The 21,832-nt window shown below is 39.5% G+C and overlaps 1 protein-coding gene across 1 annotated transcript in view; it reads left to right on the forward strand.

The window, feature by feature from the left end:
• The window catches only part of GUCY2C (guanylate cyclase 2C), a 94,735-nt gene that overhangs the window by 65,947 nt on the left and 6,956 nt on the right, over nucleotides 1–21,832 (forward strand). Inside the window, exons 16-23 of the mRNA XM_003405663.4 lie at nucleotides 601–687; nucleotides 2,406–2,538; nucleotides 4,818–4,955; nucleotides 5,742–5,830; nucleotides 9,417–9,508; nucleotides 13,958–14,116; nucleotides 18,866–19,058; nucleotides 20,703–20,877. Of these exons, the coding sequence (XP_003405711.1) occupies nucleotides 601–687; nucleotides 2,406–2,538; nucleotides 4,818–4,955; nucleotides 5,742–5,830; nucleotides 9,417–9,508; nucleotides 13,958–14,116; nucleotides 18,866–19,058; nucleotides 20,703–20,877 (1,066 nt within the window). The remainder of the gene's footprint in view (nucleotides 1–600; nucleotides 688–2,405; nucleotides 2,539–4,817; nucleotides 4,956–5,741; nucleotides 5,831–9,416; nucleotides 9,509–13,957; nucleotides 14,117–18,865; nucleotides 19,059–20,702; nucleotides 20,878–21,832) is intronic.

Genomic DNA, 21,832 nt, shown 5'->3' on the forward strand with positions numbered 1-21,832 from the left:
TGGGACAATTGCTTCAAAGAGCATTGAAATGTTTGCAACTTACTTTGAACAACTTCTGAGCATGTGCTGTGTGAACTTTCAGCCTTTTAGATAACTTTGAGTAGGGTGACCATATAATTTATCAGGATAGTGAAAGGGAATACTGTAATAATTATAAAAGCAATTAAATCAATGAATGCAATTGATAATGACTAAAAACCTAAGCCTAATGAATGCATTTCCTAATAGCAATACCCTGTTTAAAAATTTTAATTCAATTTTGAGGAGTCACAACACCTGATACAGGTGTTAATCAGGCCTACCAGCCCACCCTGCAGACAGATGTTACTCATTCCTTTACCCCTGTCTGATAAAAGAACTGGGAGCCAGGCCTTGGGATGTTATGGGTATCTGCTGTTATCTTCTCTAGTGAAGCTATATAATGCTTCTTATTTAGTGGAGAAAAGAAAGAAGTGTTCAGGAAAACCAGGACAAAGGAGTTCCAATTTGTTCTGGATCCCAATGCCTCACAATTAGGAGATCATCATTTAGTTGGTAATAGTCTCTCTACAATATCACTTCTTGCAATAACTCATCTTCCTTTTTTTCCCCCCTATTCAGGAAGTTTTAAATGACACGATTTCATACCCTGATGGTACATTCATGGATTGGGAGTTTAAAATATCTGTCTTATATGACATTGCTAAGGTAAGAGAAACACTAACACACACACAAACATTACACTCACAGACATTATGAAAATTAAATAAAGGAAAACAGATCTAGCAAGTTATTCAACTTTTGGTGCATTGGTGTCTTCATCTGTAAAATGATAATATTAATAGTACCTACATCTTGAGGCTGTTGTGAGGAATTTATAAAATAATGCATGTAAATATTCAATAAATTTTGGCCCTTATCACTTTTATTATCCTATTCTTTCTCCTCCGTGTTTGAGGTACATGTTCTTACAGATTTGTTAGATAGCAAAATTACATAAAGCTGATTGAGGAACCCACTGCTGTTGAGTCGATTCTAACTCAATCAACTGAATATTCAACTTTTTAAGAGACAATAGTAAAGGACAGGCAAATTTATCATGGCAAGAGGCAATGATAAATTTGGACATGTATATTCCCAGATATTTTAAAAAAAAAAGTGGACACCAATAACTAGGACCTCATTCAAGAATGAAGAAAAGTCGGTCCTGAGAGTGAGCTGTGTGGTTTAGTCATAAATCACTTGAAAATCACATAGGATAAGAATCAGTTCGAAAAAACAATGTTACCGTAGCCTAGTTGTGGTGGTTCAGTGGTTGAACTCTCGCCTTCCATGCAGGAGACCTAGGTTTGATTCCCAGCCAATGTACTCCATGCTCAGCCCCCACCTATCTGTCAGTGGAGGCTCACGTGTTGCTATGATGCTGAACAGGTTTCAGCAGAGCTTCCAGACTAATACAGACTAGGAAGAAAGGCCCAGAGGTCTACTTCCAAAAATCAGCCGATGAAAAACTTTTGGATCACAATAGTCCGATCCAGTCTGCAGCTAACCATGAGGATGGCATGGCATTTCATTGGCTGTGCATGGGGTCACCATGAGTCTGGGGACTGGAGAGCAGCTAACAGCAGTTTCTGCTGTCACACCTCTGACCACCAGAGGGAAGCATACCAGCGAAAACATGGGCTTCCTCTTTCAAAACTCTCAAAGAATGAAACATTTGATTTTAGGAACTAATGTAGCCTATCCCTGCCTTCAGAAAGCAGGGTCTTATTATTCCTATTTTTAAATTATGGTAGCAACGTCACAGACCAAATAAGTGGTAAGCTTGTTGTTGTTATTATTATGTGGCATTGAGTGGATTTTCGTCTCATAGTGATCACATGTGACAGAGTAGAACTGCCCCATAGGGTTTCCTAGGCTATAATATTTACAGGAGCAAATCACCAGGTCTTTCTCTTGTGGAACCGCTGGGTGGGTTCAAACCACCAACCTTTCAGTTAGCAGCTGAGTGCTTAACCATTATGCCATCAGGGCCCTTTAAGTGGTAAGCAGAAACACCTTTTAAAAATCTGTTCTCGTGATTCTCTGGAAAATACCCTTCTGAGATGGTTAATATCATTTCCCAGATAAGAAAAAGTAGGAGTCAACCCTTTGCCTCATATTATATAACTATTTAATCATAGTCTTGAGACATTTGCCATCTTACTGTGCCACCTAATTAGAATTCAAAACCAGATGCAGTCCTTAGACCAATATGAGGGTGTTACCAATATTTCAAAAATAAAATGAATGGAACCAAATTACAAATCTTATGGTATGACCCTATATGTTGTAATGTTTTCAAAATATCACTTCTTTCTCTAACATAATCAAGCAGCTGAAGAGTTTCACATCTCTTTGTTTTCCTGTTTTCTGAAAAATTACAGGGGATGTCTTATCTGCACTCCAGTAAGACAGAAGTCCATGGTCGTCTGAAGTCTACTAACTGTGTAGTGGACAGCCGAATGGTGGTGAAGATCACTGATTTTGGCTGCAATTCCATTTTACCTCCAAGAAAAGGTCTGTAATGAATGAAATATTTACTAGTTTTCCATTTGTTTGTCATTTGCTCACAAGCCCATGTAGGGCTCAGGGAATGGTAACACTGATCAGAAAACAAACACTTGGAATCACAAGAGGCATCAGCTGGCTCATTCTCCAGCACTTCTCACCTGTCAGTGTTCATCAAGGGCTTCTTGAGTGGAACCAATGCACTCTGAGGATTTCCCCCATCTGTGGGTCCATTGAGGGTTCATTGAGCATCAGCGAGAAATCATGAAGAACTTGTTGGCTGGTGGAAGCAGCACTGGGTGAGAAAATACAGATGGTTAGAGCAGGAAGAGACCTTAGAAACCATCTTTCCTTTATACAGAAGACAGAAATGAGGTTCGGAGAAGCTAAGAGATTTACCCAAAATGATATGAGTGCAAGACAGAAAACCCATGTCAAAATCTTAGATGTCATTCATTTATCAGTAATTCATATTATCAGTAAAATATCTTCTTCTCTAGAATGTGTTCAGGATCAAAACACAGACAAAGAAAAGCCATTCGTAAAGTATAAAGGGCTTTTCATGCTGGATGTTTCATGCTGAATATCTCAAAATACTACCTAGATCCAAAAACTAAATTCTACTTTGCAATCTTTTACTTTTTCCTCAATAAAAGATAAGTGGTAATTCTGCCCCTACCTCTACAGTCATGTCAGTAAGATATTGGGCTCAATCCAGTAAGTACTTGTCAAAGATCTACTATGTGCCAAGCACGGTTCATGGTTTATCATGTAATGGAACAAATCTCCTTTAGTAAATGACTCACTATGACACAAAATCAGATGAATTACAGGTCAAATCCTACCCTCCTGAGCATCACTCTTATACCTTTCTCTGGTGCAGTGGTTAATTGCTTGGCTGCTAACTGAAAAGTTGGCAGTTCAAGCCCACCAAGTACCCCATGGGAGAAAGATGTGGCAGCCTGCTTCCGTGAAGATCACAGCCTTGGAAACCCTATTGGGGCGGTTCTCCTCTGTCCTATAGGGTTGCTATGAGTAGAAATTGACTCAATGGTAATCTGTGGTGTCAGTTACCTGAAATTTTAGCATAAGTAAATTTATTTACCTTTTATACAACCTCAAACCTTTAGGATAAATTGTACATGAATCACAAGTTACATAAATTCGTAAGTTCCAAAAGGCAGTGAACATTTGGATGGCAGACGAACTGTGGAAAATCTGTCTCATCATATGCATATCATTGCACTTAACAGCATGCTCTACAGGTATTTCATTGAAACTGCTGAAGATAGAAATCCCCCAAAATTTACAAGTTGATCTTGAAAAGTTTCCAAAGGATATTGCCATTAATTGTATGCTTCCATTATTACTGAATAAGATATGAGATAGTAGTGTAAAATACACACGTTTATAGGAGCCAAGCACAGGGCCCAGGAGCATTGCACTTGTGTTAAGTGGACTAGATGTACACAGAGTGTGGGAGGGACAGTAGTAAACTGTGAGTAAATTTTATATATGTATAATTCTTTTAAGACTACTGTGGGAACCAAATAAAACACCTCTGAAGTCGATAGTTGACTTGGAGGCTGCCCATATGTCATGCCTAGAAAATATTAATGATAATCTCTTTTCTTAACTACATTGTCTATATTTTATTCTAGTAAATATTTACTCATTTATGTGTTTATAAAGATTTTCACTGGCTCACACTGTTTGTCCTATAAAGTATGAAATTCCTCAGCCTCTTATATTCTATTGCATTTATTGAATAAATATTTATAGAGTGCTTACTATACCAAACTAAAAAACAAAACCAGTTGCTGTCGAGTTGATTGTAACTCATGGTGATCCCATGTATTGCAGAGTATAACTGTGCTCCATAGGTTTTCATGGCTATGAACATTCAGAAGCAGATTGGCAGGGCCTTCTTCCAAGGAGTGTCTGGGTGGGTTCAAAATGCCAACTTTTGGTTAGTAGCCCAGCTCTTAACAGTTTGTGTCACCGGGCCCTTGTCTAGGTAGGGTTTTCAGGACTATGATACTAGCAGGTTTGGAGGAGCTATTGCTATTTAACCTCACTCAAATCCTGGCATTACATAGTAAGCTTAAAAGGAGAGTGTATGTTCTACCTCCTAGCACCAGCATAAACTCAAGCATTTGGGACTGTATAAATTCAAAACCACCCATATTCAGGGTGGATGGTGTAGGGAGTTACAGAACAAAAGTATGTTGGAGACCTATGGGTTGCTCACCACCCTTCTCTTTTCAATCTCATTGGCTGATGCTCAGACCTGTGGACAGCTCCAGAACACCTTCGCCAAGCCAGCATCTCCCAGAAAGGAGATGTGTACAGCTATGGGATCATTGCCCAGGAAATCATCCTGCGGAGAGAAACCTTCTTCACGTTGAGCTGTCGGGACAAGAATGGTAAGAGTCTGAACCCCTTCACCTGCCCCCACTGGGGACCAACAACCTGCATCCTAGGCTGAGTGGGACACTAATTCATTTGTGATTACATCTCAGTTCCTTTATCTGCAAAAGTAATGACATATTTGCACCTCACATTTCACAGGGGTACTAGAAGGATTAAATGGCAGTATGAATGTTAGAATCCTTTAAAAGCATAAGACAATATACCACTGCCAGGTATCATTATTACAAATATTATTGTTTGTTAAAGAATCTTCCCTTACAATTTTCCCCTTTCCTCCCGATCCCACTATGAGAAATGTGTGTTTAACACCTGAATGAGATCACTCTAGCAGGATTACAAACATATCTTAGTTCTTAATAAGATCCACAGTTTTTGTCATATGTCCTCTCGGGAAAAAATACTTCGTTCCATTCATTCAGTCTTCATTTATTGAGCACTTATTTTGTGTCAGCTCTTAATTGTCTGGCAGAGGTGGAGGAGGTAAGAGGGATAGCTAAGGGATACAGGGAGGACAGGGCCAGAGCATTGGTAGAGAAAACCTACTGAAGGCAGTGGAGTCTGGGTTGAGATTTAAAGGGTTAGTACCTTAAGGTAACCTTTTGGGTATAAGTAGGCATAAGGTCATTCATTCCTGCAACATCTATCTATTGAGTGCTGGTCTGCTCTGGAATGCTCTGACTTGGCTGATGAACCATCCAGGATAGATGAACTAATTCTGTGGCTGAAACTTCATCATGCTGCATTCTTTCTTGTAATTTAAATTATTCTCATCCTTTCAGAGAAGATTTTTAGAGTGGAGCATTCCAAAGGAGTGCAACCCTTCCGCCCAGATCTGTTCCTGGAAACAGCAGAGGAAAAAGAGCTGGAAGTGAGTGCATCCTCCTTACATTCTTTTCCTGTGGCTGCTGTAACAAATTACCACCAATGCAATGTGGTAGCTTAAAATACAGAAATTTATTCTCTCATAGTTCTGGAAGACAGATCCAAAATCAGGATCATTGGCCAAAATCAGTGTCAGCAGGGTCACACTTTCTCTGGAGGCTCTAGGGGAGAATTTGTTCCTTTCCTCTTTCAGCTTCTGCTGGCATTCCTTGGCTTGTGGCTGCATCGCTACAATCTCTACCTCTGTGGTCACACTGCCATCTCCTCTTTTGTCTAATCTCCCTCTACCTCTCTCTTATAAAGATGCTTGTGATTTACTTAGAGTCCAGCCAGATAATCCAGGATAATATCCCCATTTCAAGGTCCTTATCTTAATCCATCTGGAAAGCTCCCTTTTCCACATAATGTTCACAAATTTGGGGGATTAGAATATGGACATATCTTTGAGAGTCACTGTCTTAGGCTGGGTTCTCCAGAGAAGCAAAACCAGTGAAGTGTATAAATATAGAGAGATTTATATCAAGGAAACAGCTCACCCAATTGTAGGGATTGGAACGTCCCAAGTCCTTGGATCAGGATAGAGACCTTTCCCAATTCATGGAGCCACAGAAGCTGGTGAACCCAAGATCAGTAAGTCAGAGAACAGGGCTCCCACTCACAGATTGTGACGGTAGAGGAATCCCCAAGGTCGGCAGGCAAGACTGCAAGGTTTCTCCTGAGTCACGTAGCTGCAGGGGCTGGTGAACCCAAGATAGGTAGGTTGGGGAGCAGGACTCTTGCTCCCAGGCCATGAAGATCGAAAAATCCCAAGATGGACAGGTAAGCTGCTAGCTCAAGTCCCAAGAGCCAGAGGTCAGACAAGAGAGAGTTGCTGGATCCAGAACAAGCCAACAGCCTTTGCAAGGTGAGCAGGAAGGAAGTAGGTGGCAGAGAGATGAAGGCTGAAGGGGCAGTGAGCCGCCACAGGCCCCACCCCCACGGATACCACCCAGCAGATTCCATCATGGGGGTGATCACACATCAAATTTCAACAGGGAAGTGATTGCAACATTATACAACTGCCAAAACACTGAGAATCATGGCCCAGCCAAGCTGACACACAATCTTAACCATCATAGTCACTATCGGTATACCACACTCTCTGTGCCTCCCTCTACCTCTCTTAACTCAGGAAAGAGCTGGCTCCCTAGGCACACATCACATTCTCAATTTTTAGGAGCTAAAAGGGCAAGACGTTCATGTGGATATACTCATTAAAAAAAAATATACTCATTAGGCTTATGAATACTATCTACTGACTAAAAAAGAAATATGCCAACACCAGAAACATTAAAATTACTTTTCACTTTTTATCTCCTCTCTGATATGTCTGTGAGTGGTGCAAATAGTTAAGTAAGTACTTGATTACTAACCTCAAGTTTGGCCATTCAAGCTCACCCAGAGGCACCTCAGAAGACAGACCTGACATCTGCCTCCAAAAGGCCACAGCCTTGAAAACTCTGTGGAATTTTGAAAAGTCTACTCTGCTTTCCATGGAGGTCGCCATGAGTTGGAATTAACTCAATGGCAATTAACAACGATATCCCCCTCTGAAAAAGATGAAGCTTTTTCTCTCTACATTTTCTGTTTTTTTTTTGTTTGTTTGTTTGTTTGTTTAATAATTCTTCACAGAGGCCTTTAAGGAAGAACTATTATTTTTAGAATTTTACCTGAGCTTTTCTTATCCAAGAAGATAGTGAGAAAAGTATTTTAAAAATATGGTCTTAAAAAAAAGAAAAACCCTTTTGTTCCTTGAGGGATAAAGATAGAAACATTTTCCTTAAATTCATGAGCACGTTGGCAGATGCATTTTATAGTCAGACTCTATGGGACGTGAGAGGGCCACTACTTCTCTTTCTTCTCTTTGTCCACATTCAAGGCACATTATAGCCCCAAGGTACTGACATACAGCTGTTTCTATCCCCACCTTTTCAACATTCCTTCCTTTCTTCCTGCTTTTCCCGATCCTGGGCTTCCTTCCCACGAATCAGCTTCTCTCTCCTTGGACCCTCCTTTCTAGTCTGAGTATATTCAAATGTTGTTTAAAAACTCTTTCCTCAAAGCATCATCATCCTTCTCAATTCACTTGTATAGTTGGATGGTTCTGGAATTGGAAATAAGGAAGGAACTTTCATTTCTAGGAACTGATTCCAATAGAATATAGAAATGAAACTAGATCTCTTGGCGATGCTTTAAAAGCACCTGGTAGTTCACTGTGGAGTGGTGTATCAACCCACTTGCTGGGTGTTGCTGTTCATTCCTAACTCAATGAGCAGTTCATTTGCCAAGGTAGGAGCATCATCTAGTGGTGAATATAGGCAACCAAAAGCTGTAATCTGGTCTGGTCCATTCCTGAGGACTGGTTCAGGCATAGTACAGGGACAGGGACTGCATCCAGTACCATTTGTGACCTTGCTTTTAGCCAGAGTAAAGAACAAACTTTATTTGATTAAACAAAAGCTGCAAATAGGTGGTAGCAGATGAGATGATGGTCCTGTGGGGTTCCTCTGTCTCCTCTTCTTCCACTTCTGAGCTGTAGTTGTGCATCACAACCACCTGGGGAGATTAAAATACTGTTGCCCTTTGCCAGTGCGATATTTGGAACATAAAACCAAAACCCATATTTGGAACATACTTATCCTAAATAATTTGAATTGGAGCCCTGGCGGTGCAATGGTTAAGAGCTTAGCTGCTAACCAGAAGGCCAGCAGTTCGAATCCAACAGCCACTCCTTGGAAATCTTATGGGGCAGTTCTATCCGTCCTGTAGGGTTTCTATGAGTTGGAATAAACTCGATGGCAATAGGTTTGGGTGTTTCTTTTTGTTTTTATCTGATATTAGAATTTAATTGGGGCCCTGTAGTTTTATTTGCTAAATCTGGGAACCCTGTTCATGCCCCATCACAGACTAATTAAATCAGAATCCCGTGAGGTGGAGCCTGGGTGTCAGAAAGTTTGTAAACATTCCCCAGGCAATTTTAATGTTAGCCATGGTTGAGAACCACTAATGTAGAATCTCATTCCCATTTAGTGTAACTTTTCTTATACACACCCAAGCCTAACTATTCTTTGCCCTCCCCAACTTAAGCCTTATAAATGCCCATGAAGCATTTTTTCTCTGCCAGAAACCCATCCTCATCCAAATTTACATCACCCTTTTCTCTTTTTAAAATTAATTTAGGGCTCGAGGGAAGGGTTGTGTAAGGTAAGATGGGTGGTGATGCCTAAGAACGAAATTGCAGAGAACTAGAGATCTCTTATCTTCACTGTCAGAGTTGGAGAAAATATTCCCTGCCTTAATTACTCCCACTATAGAAGAAAGGAGCCCCAGTGGCACAGTGGTTGAGAGGCTGGCAGTTCAAATCTACCAGCCGCTCCTTGGAAACCCTATGGGGCAGTTCTACTCTGTCCTATAGGGTCACTATGAGTTGGAATTGACTCAACGGTAACAGGTTATAGAAGGAAACTGGATAGGAATTCTGTCTTGATAGAGCTTACTGCCCCCTAAGCTAATGAGCCCCTTCTTTCTTCTAGGTGTATCTACTTGTAAAAAACTGTTGGGAGGAAGATCCAGAAAAGAGACCAGATTTCAAGAAAATTGAGAACACACTGGCCAAAATTTTTGGGTATTGCTTGAATTTTTACTTTTCCTCATAATTTCAGATTGTTCTTATAATAGTTGATATTCAGGGATCCCTAAGAATAAGTATGCCTATTCCAGTAGAAAAATCCCATACTGCAACACCTGTCTCAAAAAAATTAAAATCATATGGGGACTAACAATTCATTTCCCAGGGAAATAATCACTTAAAAAGTTAAACACTCAAGGCCAAAATTTGCCTGATTAAACAACAGATTATGACTGATCATAAAATTGTCTATTAAAAATATAGTTCCCAGGCCCCTCCACAGGTAATGAGGATTTGGGCATTTGGTGTGGGTCCTGTGAATCTGTAAAGGAGCCCTTGTGGCTAAGTGGTTAAGCACTTGACTGCTAACTGAAAGGTCAGTGGTTCGAAACCACCAACAGCTCTGTGGGAGAAAGATGTGGCAGTCTGCTTCCATAAAGATTTACAGCCTTGGAAACCCTATGGGGTCACTATTTGAGTTACAATTGACTCAACAGAAATAGGTGGGTGTGAATCTGTAAAGATCCCAGATGGTTCTTCAGATCAACAGGTTTCTTAAGATCTTAAAGTCTTAAGATCATCAATCTTAGCCCTAGATACTTAAGACTTGTGTCATGAATCAGGATCAAAACAGTAAAAGATTAGTACACAACGATCCAGTTAGGTTGAATTCTGTATTTCACATATTGTCTGTTAGATTCAGAGAGGGGTAAGAAAACCAACACTGAGCTTAGAGTTAGGAGATCCAATTTCTAGACTAGCATCTGATAATAATTTGCTGTGGGACATTGGGCAAATCACTTATCCTCATGGGTGTCAGTTTTCTTGTTAGTAAAATTGTATTGAACTAGATGATTGCTATGGTTCCTTCTAGCTCCAATTTTCTGTACTTCTCATTAGGTCAAAAGATTCAGATGTTTAATGAGATTAAAGCCCAGGGCTGGAGATGAGGAAGAGTGAAGTTAATGAAAGCATGGTCATTGATTGGTAGAGCTAAACTGTTGCTCATGGGAATGGAGCATGAAATAAGATGGGATTTCATTCTTTTCCCTTTTTCAACTCCTTCTCAAAGCTGTTTACTAAGGTCAAATGAGATTGTATGCGGGACAGATGAAATTTAAGCTCATCATAATAAGTTGGGCCCCTGATATTTAGCCTTCGATGCAATGGTTCTCAAACTTTGCTGCACGTTAGAATCAACTGGGAAGCTTTAAAAACATACTGTGCCTGGGGCCAGAGAATCTAGAGTAATTGGTATGGTGTGCAGGCTGGGCGTCAGGATTTTTAATAGCTCCTCAGGTGATTAAAGTATGCAGTCAAGGTTAAAAATACTGCCTTAATTGAGTTAATTAATCATGGAATAAGTACATAATTCAACACCTGCTCCCTCACCCATTCTATCCAACTGGACTCTATGCTCCTGATTTCAGAAAGAACCTCTTGGGAAGCTTGTTTTTTTTTAAAAAAAAAAAAAAAAAGTTTCTTAATTCCAAACCCAGCAATTTAGAATGTACTGAACTTTTAATAACCATTCCTTCCTACCTAGGGGATTCTGAGGTAGGCCATCTTCTCATGAGTTCAGAAAAGGTAACTTAAAATTGTTAATTGCTGTAATAATGAAATAAGTATGATTTATTAAGCAATTCAATTGTACTATATACGTTCTGAACGTTATATCCAATCCTCACAACTCACCAGACCTCAAACACGTGTGCCTCCTCACTGAGCTAGATACCAAGTTACTACCATTGTCCCAAAAGGGGGTATCTCATCTATGTCTCCTTGATCTAACGAGATAAACCAGAGTTAGGTTTTTCCCCTTTGGACCTGACTAAAGTGACTCTGTGACCTGACTCTGTGGCTCTCTGCTCTGAGGAGTATACGAGAGGTAAGGTTCAGCTTTGCTTTTCTTGCTCCTTCTCTCAAACTTCATTTATCACTTCTAGGGCATCTTTAAAATTCTCAACTTACTGCAAATTGTTTATTACTAAAAATTTAGAAAGTGTAGTCATTGATTGGTAAAGCTAAGCTGTCCCTTATGGGAATGCAGCATTGTTGTGTAACAACCCAGCAGCACCTGGACCCAAGGTTCACTGTGTTGCCAAGATACCAAAGAAAGACTCTGGAACCAGCAGTCGTGACATATGGTTTATTGGGGAACTTACTTACAGGTCAGTCCAGGGTGGCAGCTGGACCAGCTTAGCACTCCACAACCACCTAGCAAGGGACACAAGCTTGTATACCGCCCCAGCTGGGGCTAAGGCTTTTTTTCTTCCCCAGTCCTTGGGCAGTCAGCATTCCCAGGGATTTTACATCCAGGCCCAGATGTTTCTCTTCTTGTTCCTAAGGCGTTCCTCATCCTTGGCCACCAGCCTAGTCATGCCACTCCGGCTTTGTACTTTAGCCCGCGTCCATCCCAAATTCATCTCCAGCATGGTTCAGGGAAGAGTACAACTGACTCCATTAGGAGCGGATGCATACAGCTGAATAGCATTACCCCACAAGCATGAAAGAAGACAATTTCATTCTTTTCCCTTTCTCCACTCCTTCACAAAGCTGTTACTAAGGTCAAATGAGATTGTATGTGTGACAGATGAAATTTAAGCTCATCATAATAAGTTGGACCCCTGATATAAATGATGAAACAAGAAAGTAAAAACATCACCTGTTTCCTCACAGACGGTCTCCAGTTTTTAAAAAATAAAATGGGGTTTATAATTTTGGCTGTTTTATAAACTAATTTATTTCATTTAACAACATATAGAGAGCATATTTCTATGTATTTAACTATTCTGATTCACATTTAATGATACACTGATATTCCATTGTACCATAATATCTTAACTACTCTAGTGTTATGCATTTAGGTTATTTTCACGTTTGCAATTGTAAAGAATGCTGTGACTTCCTTTGCAGTTAACATTTAACACATTCCTGTTTGCTTGGGCTAATTCTTAAAAGTAGATAGACCAATAGGTATATGGATTCTTAAAGCTTTTGACAGATTTTACTAGGTTGCTCTCCAGGAAGTTTGTACTGTATATTTTTCCAACTTCTTACGTGCCCAGATTCCCATTGTTCTATTTGTTTTTGTTTTTTCCCATTAAGTTTATTTCTATTTCTTTGATTTCTCCTGAGGTTCAATTTTTTTGTTGGCTAAAAAAATAATAATTTATTGTGCTTTTGGTGAATGTTTACTTAGCAAATTAGGTTCTCATTTAACAGTTTGTGGTTAAGAGCTACAGCCGCTAACGAAAAGGTTGGCAGTTCAAATCCACCAGGCACTCCTTGGAAACTCTACTGGTCAGTTCTACTCTGTCCTATAAGGTCACTATGAGTCTGAATCGACTCAGTGGCAATGGTTTTTTTTAATACATATTGCTGGTGACATGGTTACGTTTTTCACAATATGTCAGCATTCTTATTATTTCCATTCTCGTTGTTTTCTTTCCATTAATCTAGCTTCCCTGCCCTCCCCTCCCTTATCTTCTCATCTTTGCTTTAGGGTAAATGTTGACCATTTAGTCTCATATAGATGATTATTTAAAGAAGCAGAGTCCTCATGGGTAATATTGTTTATTTTATGAGCCAATCTGTTATTTGGCTGAAAGGCGACCTCCAAGAGTAGCTTTAATTCCAAGTTTAAAGGTTAACTCAGGGCCATAGTCTCTGGGGTTCCTCTAGCCTCTACTGATGCGGTAAGTCTGGCCTTTTTTAGGAATTTGAGTTTTGTTCTACATTTTTCTCCCATTCTATCTAGGACCATCTATTGTGTCCCTGGTCAGAACTGTCGGTAGTAGTAGCCTCATGCCCTCTAGTTCTGGTCTCAGGAAAGACGAGGCCATGGTTCATGTGGGCTTTTAGTCCCATGGACTAGTTTTTTCTTTGAGTCTTTGGTTTTCTTCTTTTTTACTCCAGATGAGTGGAGACCAATAGTTATATCTTAGATGGTTGCTCACAAGCTCTTAAGACCCCAGACGCTACTTACCATACTAGGATGTAGAACATTATCTTTATGAACTATGTTATGCCAATTGACCAAGCTGTCCCACGAGACTATGGTCCTGAGCCTTCAAACCCAATAAACCAATCCCACAAGGTGTTTGGTTATGTCTAAGAAGTATCCATAACTGTGTGCCCATATGCTTTATTATATATATGAACATATACGCAGCACACACAAACACGTATATACATATGCCTATAGATACACCTATACATGCATACCCATATACTCACATGTGCCTTCCTACACACATACATGCATACATATCAACCTATGTAACCACGCACATTTTTTTATTGTTATTACTATTGTTGCAAAATTGTATTGTTGGCCATTTTAATTTTTTTAATTCCCTATTCATCATATTTGCCCATTGTTTTAGTGTATATTAATGCTTTCTTAATAATGTATAAAAGCTCTTTACCTATTACTACCTACAGCCTTTTTCATGACCAAAAAAATGAAAGTTATATGGACACCTTGATCCGACGTCTACAGCTATATTCTCGAAACCTGGAACATCTGGTAGAGGAAAGGACACAGCTGTACAAGGCAGAGCGGGACAGAGCTGACAGACTTAACTTTATGTTGCTTCCAAGGTAAGACAAGTCATCCTGCAGATGTGGTTTCCCAGGATTTCACAGCCATGCCTCATCACTGACGGCTGAAAGACTTAGCACATCTGTCTTGCATTATTTTTCCTTGTATCTCTATAGGGTTGCATATTCATCAGCAGATTATTGGGTTTAAAAATGCCTGTACCTTGACAAACCTTATTCTGGCTTGTACTCTTAACTACTTAGACAAAGAGGTTATTTTCAAATGGGTGCATGGTACCACAGAAGGAGCATGAACTTTGGAGTTAGACTGATCTGGGTGCGAACACCTCATTGCCACTTTTACTAAATCTATGACCTTAGGCAAGGTGCCCCGGTGGTGCAGCAGTTCAAACCCACCCAGCGGCTCCTCAGGAGAAAGACCTAGCAATCTGCTGCCGTAAAGATTACAGCCTAGAAAACTCTATCGGGTAGTTCTACTCTGTCACATGGGGTCTACTCTGTCAGATGGGCTTGCTATGAGTTGAAATTGACTCAAATGGCACCTAACAATAACAACGACATGACCTTAAGTCACTGTTTCTCTTCAATCTCAAAATGGAAATTAAATTTTCTGAGGAATATATGAGATATAACAGTTAGGCACTAAGTGTAAGTTCCCTTCCTTTGTTCTTTTCACCTCAAGTAGAACTCAAGTTACAAGAAGCCAGAAGCAGTCTTTGGTGGAAGAGGCAGGGAACACAGATGAGATGTCTCACCCTGAAGGCATCTGTGGCCTGACTTCCATTTTGTGAAGCAATACTACAATTGTGCCAAGCAAGAAAGGCAGTAAGGTTGAAATACCCCAAACAGCAGGCCAAGGACAGCCTCTGTTTAAAATTTTATAAGTCTTGGTACTCAGGTAATAACCGAGGAATGTTAAGATAACCAAAGAATTAAAATCTGAAGAGCAAGGAAATAGTGTTGGACCAAGGAGCTCAGAGCTGAACACAAATGAGAAGTAATGCTCTCTTCTCATTAAAGTATAATAAACTGTCCTATCGGATTGACGATAAGCTAGGCAAGCATTGGGTTAAATCATAGAAATTGAGGTCAGCTAAGCCTGGCTTCAAATCATGGTTCTACCACCTACTACAAATGTGCAATTTTGGGGCAAGCTACATAAATACTCTAAGCCTTGGTTTCCCATCTACCTCACAGGATGGCTCTAAGAATTCCTTGAGATAATCTGTAGGATATAAGGTGCTTAGCACAGTGTATGGAACGTCCTTGGTTATTATACATAGTTATTATTAGATACTATTACAGATGGTATAATTATACATGGTTTTATATATTATTTGTATTAATTATTATTTTGTTTTGAACCTTTGCTTCATTTAGAAAAAGATTTCTACAAGAGTAAAGGAAAGATTTTGAGATTACATGAGCTGTTTTCTAAATAAATAGTTTCTCTTCTACAAGCCTTAGTGAAGAGGTAGGCGTTACGTACATGCTCCGTTCCATCATCCCAGACCGAGCCTGACGCAGAACCCACTTGCCCTCAGAGTGCACAGGACCAAGCTGGGACTCTTAGTGTTCACCTCAGGGATGGCAGTTTCTCTCAGAGCTCCTTAAATGTTAGTTACCTACTATAATGCATCATTCCCTGCTTGGCCTTTAATGCTGAGCTGTGACAAGAACTACATCCTGATTATCTGGCTGCTTTCCCAGAATTTAATCGTTGGTGGTTTTCACCAATAATGTTGCTCAAATGATTTGAAACAGCTACTATACTACCTCAGTTCCCCGCCCCCCCCCCCCCGAAATCAAACCAAACCGAACCAAACCAAACTCATTGCCATTGAGTCAATTCCGACTCATACGGACCCTATCGCGCCTGACCTTATAAGACAAAGTAGAACTGCCCCTAGGGTTTCCAAGGCTGTAGTCTTTACAGAAGCTGACCGCCACGTCCTTCTCTGGCTGAGCATCTGGTGGGTTCCCTTGACCTGGCGACCTTTCCATTAATAGCCCAGCGCTTAACCTCAACACCATTTCTTTCTCCGCCCCCACCCCCACCTTGGTTCACTGTGAATTGGAATCCACTGGGGGGAGGTGTTGGTTTTTTTGGCTTATACCAAAAAAATAAAAAACCCAAACCTGTTGCCATTGACTCAATTCCGACTCAAAGCAACCCTATAGGACAGAGTAGAACTGCCCCATAGGGTTTCCAGGAAGTGGCTGGTGAATTCCAACTGCCTCCCTTTTGGTTAGCAGCGGGCTCTTAACCACTGCGTCACCAGGGCTCCTTTTCGGGTTATATTTGGGTCGATATGCCACTTTGGCCACTAGGGGGCAGATTGTTTATTGGATTGCAAAATATTGTATAACATATTTCTTCGATAGCTACAGTACACCATGACTCCAGTCCAACTCATTTTGATACTTTATGTAAAAATTCTTTATATTTGCAAAATACAACTAAAAGGTATATGAAGATAACTAGAAGAATAAAAAAGAAATATTTACAGCAAAAATGTAAATAAACTTAAGACTGCATGTAAGAACCATACACCACTTAAACATTTATTTGAACAATACTGGTTGGCAGGAACATATTACTCAATAAGCAGGATACATACATTTAATTATGCTTAGTAATTTATAGTGCACAATTTCACCTGGCTTTCACCATATCTTTGATGTGAAACTCGTGAAATTATGCATTACAGATTAGTAAATAAACACAATTAAGCCCCCTGCATACATTGCATACTGTAAACTGGTACATATTACATTTACTGGTTAATCCGCCCCTGCCCGTTGGGATATTGAAAGAGATTAAAATAGATTTTCTTGTGGGAAGCCTTTCTAAAGCAACACCCTGTTATCAAACTCTCTGTTTTAAGTCACAGCCCTTTCTTTATCTACCTACATTAGTTTCTCTCTCTGGATAATTCAGACTTTGGATATAAACAGCAAAATGAAGGGCAAAATAAGATGGAATATCGAATTTAATCGTTATATCTATGCAGCCTCCAAAATACTCTGTGCTCCTATACTGGGAATGTCAAGAACCACCACCCCAGAAATGCCCCTGTGAGTCCAAGAAGCTATACTAAGGATTGTTTTTGAAAGGTCGCAATTTTTGTCACTGCACCAAATGAAGACTCATATGCTCTGGAGGTTCTCTAAATGAGTATTGCAATTCCTTGTGGTGGATTAACAGTTTGTTTTCCAGGACAGTGCCAAGCATTCATCTTTCCCTACAAGCAACACACCTCCAAATCTTCTCCATTGCCCTGAACATCCAAGGCCTGGGTGTGGATGAAGTGCAGGGCAATGAAAAGATTGAAGGGGTGGATGTCGCTGAGTTCTAGTTCCAGGTCTGCCCTTTGTGGCTATGAAAAACCAAAAACCAAACCTGTTGCCCTCAAGTCGACTCATAGAGACCCTATAGGACAGAGTAGAACTGCCCAGTAGGGTTTCCAAGGAGTGCCTGGTGGATTCAAACTGCTGACTTTTTGGTTAGCAGCCGTGTGAAAGTCATACTTCCTTTTTAGGCCTCAGCTTTCTCATTTGTAAAAATAAGGGAATTATTTGCTATGACACCTCTCAGCTTTAAGGTTCTGATTCTAGTAGTTCCATATTCAGACAAGGGCAGACAGGGGAGCATCCAGCCTCACATCAGCTCCCATCCCTCTCTCAGTGAATAGGCAACTTGGCACATAAAAGAAGTGTGGAGTCCCCTTCTTGTATTTCTCTCTTACTTCTGGGTCTGATAAATTGCTTCTGTATACTCTTCAACAAAGATATTCTAAATTCCTTCTACTAATATACATATACACACATAATATATATTGTATACAATATATAATACATCTACATACACAGGTAACTCTAATATATACATAACCATGATACATATATGTACTTGCCCACTTTTAATCAGTTTTAGCGCAATTTTTAGCTTGTTTCCATTGTGATTTATATCACTTTTTAAAGAAGCCAAATCTGGGTTCAGAATATATCAAAATTAAATTTTAAATACATTATGCCTTCATAAAACACCCAAAAACCAAACCCACTGCCATCAAGTCAATTACGACTCATAGCAACCCTATAGGACAGGGTAGAACTGTCCCACAGAGTTTCCAAGGAGTGCCTGGCAGATCTGAACTGCTGACCTTTTGGTTTGCAGCTGTAGCACTTAACCACTGCACCACCAGGGTTTCCATGCCTTCATAGTGATACTAATTATTGTTATGTAAAATCTGCCGGAGAGGTAACATTATTGACCCTGATGAGAAAGTCAAGTGTGATAACTATAGTGATTCAACTCTTACATTAATGTCATACTCTCCTTCTCAGGTCTCAGATATCTGTAGGAATATTATTATCAATAAAACCAAAAAACCCACATATAAAACCCTCATACATATACACTTTCGACCACTTTTTACTTCTCTATTTATTATTATCAATAGAGAAGTAAAAAGTGGCCAAAAGTGTATATGTATGAGGGTTTTGTATGTATTATAGATTATACGTATTATATATGTATATCGAATACTAAATGCTGAATCTGCTTATATTCATCTGTGTTAAAATACATGTATTATATGTGTGAGCATATAATATGTTCACATAAATGGTATATGTAACCTACCTTTGCTTCCTAGCCACCCAATTTGCTGGAAATCCCAAATTCTCTAAATCCGGGTAGACAATTACTACTCAGTTTTAAAGATTCATGCAAGAAAAGAAAAAATTACTCAAGTTGAAGGCACTTTTTCCTTCCTTCCTTAGGCTAGTAGTAAAGTCCCTGAAGGAGAAAGGCATTGTGGAGCCTGAACTATATGAGGAAGTTACAATCTACTTCAGTGACATTGTAGGTTTCACTACTATCTGCAAATACAGCACCCCCATGGAAGTGGTGGACATGCTCAATGACATCTACAAGAGTTTTGACCACATTCTTGATCACCACGATGTCTACAAGGTAAACACTTCATCTAACAGGGTATAACAATTGTATGGCCCCAGGTCATCACAGCTGAAATTAGTTGTTCCTATTATTACTTATGTTTGCCCTTTCTAATTTAAGATTTAATGAATTCGTGGTTGAATCCAATCCAAAAGTGAAAAGAAGTAGAGGAATAAGAGGGCTCAGAAGTCAAAATAACTGTGTAACTTTAAGAAGCAGTGAGAAAGAAATAACACAGTTCAGCAGAAAGAAATTTGGGGTAGTAAATTCAGAGAATAGGGCATACTCTCAAATCATCTCCCCAGAATGGACGATGTTTAGGCTGATTACAAATGAAGCAAGGAAGACACCAGAACAGAACAGGAATCAGTTCATCTGTTATCTTTTTTGTTGTTATTAAAATAGGAAGATTAGCCAGCATCAGTCAAAGGAGTGAAGCAGAACATGGAGAGCATTCGATAATACTGAGAACTAGATCTATTTATCTGACTAGAGTAGTAACCGGTTACCAGCTGATGATGCGTGATTCGGGGACGTAAAGGGGTATTGAATTCCCTCATTTCCATGTTAGGAAAGCAGCAGAGCATATATAACAAGTAACTTTAGAATTCGAGATCTGCAGCCAAATCTCAATTTTGTGTGACCTCATAAATATATTTAACCTCATCAAGTCTCAGTTTATCTATTATAAAATAGGATGATGATATAACTTAACTCGATGGTTATTGTGAGGATTTTTGGATAAATTATATGCCTAAAACATTGTAATTCTCACATAAAGTTTAGATATCACTCATATAATAAATACTCTGTTAATAAGAACCCTCAGAGAAGACTTCTCTTTTATGGTTTTTCTTAGCCTAATCCTTCTCCTTAGTATTAGTATTAATATGTAGGCCATATTAATTACAGTTCCTGTTAGGTAGAAAATTACTATACCTTTTCGTGAAAGTTGGCAAAAAGAAGTTAACTAACCAACAGATACAGAACTATGTATATCATTATGTAAATAAATCTAATTTGAAAAATGATAAATGCTAAAGATGACTTTTCTGGTAATTAAGGGTGTTCGCAGACCAGATAAATTAGGAACCCTGGTGGTGTAGTGGTTAAGTGCTATGGCTGCTAACCAAAGGGTCGGCAGTTCAAATCTGCCCGGCGCTCCTTGGAAACTCTATGGGGCAGTTCTACTCTGTCCTATATGGTCACTTTGAGTTGGAATCGACTTGGTGGCACTGGGTTTGGTTTTTTTTTTTTTTTGGTTTCAGATAAATTTAGTAAAGCAATGACAACCCATTAGAAAATGTTAATGTTATCTCCAAGAGTTGAAGACCAGTTGCATAAATTGCATAAAACCGTTTAGATTATTTAAACATCAATAGAATTTTCACTACCTCTGGATGATTTATATTATTATTAAGCACTATTCTGTGATTAAAGTTCCTTATAATTGTTTTATCACCCATTTATCTAGGCCATAATGACCTTTAAGTAATCAGCATAGAACTGGTCTTGAACTGGCCACAGAAAAGGTGTACGGGGCTATGCTCACACTGAGCTCCCAGGAAACTTTAATGTTTGATATGTGATTAATTCCATCTGTTTAATTTTTGTGCCTTTCAAAGGTGCAGATCCACTGATGAGAAACTGTTTCCATAGGTGGAGACCATTGGTGATGCCTACATGGTGGCTAGTGGTTTGCCTAAGAGAAATGGCAACCGGCATGCGATAGACATTGCCAAGATGGCCTTGGATATCCTCAGCTTCATGGGAACCTTCCAGCTGGAGCATCTTCCTGGCTTGCCAGTATGGATCCGCATTGGAGTCCACTCTGGTATGGAATAGAGCATCTTAGTGAGTAGGAACTAAGCGTACCTCTGTATACCTCTGTGTAACAACTAAATTAGAAAGGATAAAAGGTCTTCAAATGTGATCGATTTTCACATGAGGTTTACTTTTGAATTCTGTCTGCTAAACACAGGACTTATTACATATCCTGCCGTATTTAGCCCCAGTCACTAGAAAACTCTAGGAAATAGCACTTAAGGTTCTCTTGGTTGTTCACCTTTGACTCCAGGAATGATAAACGCCAACCAGTTTCTAAAACAAGAAACTTTGGACTTCCTATTTAGTCACCATATTCACTCTTTTGCTTATTGCCTCCCCATTCTCACCACCTCCCTCTGTCCAACCTCTGTATATTTTTTTCAACTAAAATACTATAGTGGCTTAAATGGATTAGATTACCTACCAAACCAAAACCAAACCCATTGGCGTTGAGTCAACTCCGACTTATAGTAACCTTACAGGACAGAGCAGAGCTGCCCCCTAGGGTTTCCAAGTAGCAGCTGGTGGATTTGAACTGCTGACCTTCTGGTTAGCAGCCAAGCTCTTAACCACTGCTCGACCAGGGCTCCAGATTATTTACAGGGAGAAGAAAAAAGAAAAGCTAGTCAAATTAGTACAATAAGAGGGCATTTATGCTGTCCACCATCTTTTCCCTGCCACCTTCCATCCAAGGGTACAGAAAGTATACAGATCACTTCAAAGACCCTGAAAGTTATCTAGCCTTGAGCTGAGAGATTTGAGGAGATGACTTATAAATATTATGGAAAAATCCAGTTGAAAAGAAACTTCAAAGTCATTTAGATTAATTCTCTGCAGGGTCAAAATCGTAGTTATATTTTACAAGGTAAATAATCATATAGCCACTTTTAGAGTAATCTCAGAACTCCCAAAACACTCATTATTTCCCAAGACAATTCACTCCATTATTGAATAGTTGTCAT

This window comes from Loxodonta africana, chromosome 4 (genome assembly GCF_030014295.1).
Source record: "Loxodonta africana isolate mLoxAfr1 chromosome 4, mLoxAfr1.hap2, whole genome shotgun sequence".
Taxonomy (NCBI): Eukaryota; Metazoa; Chordata; class Mammalia; order Proboscidea; family Elephantidae; genus Loxodonta; species Loxodonta africana.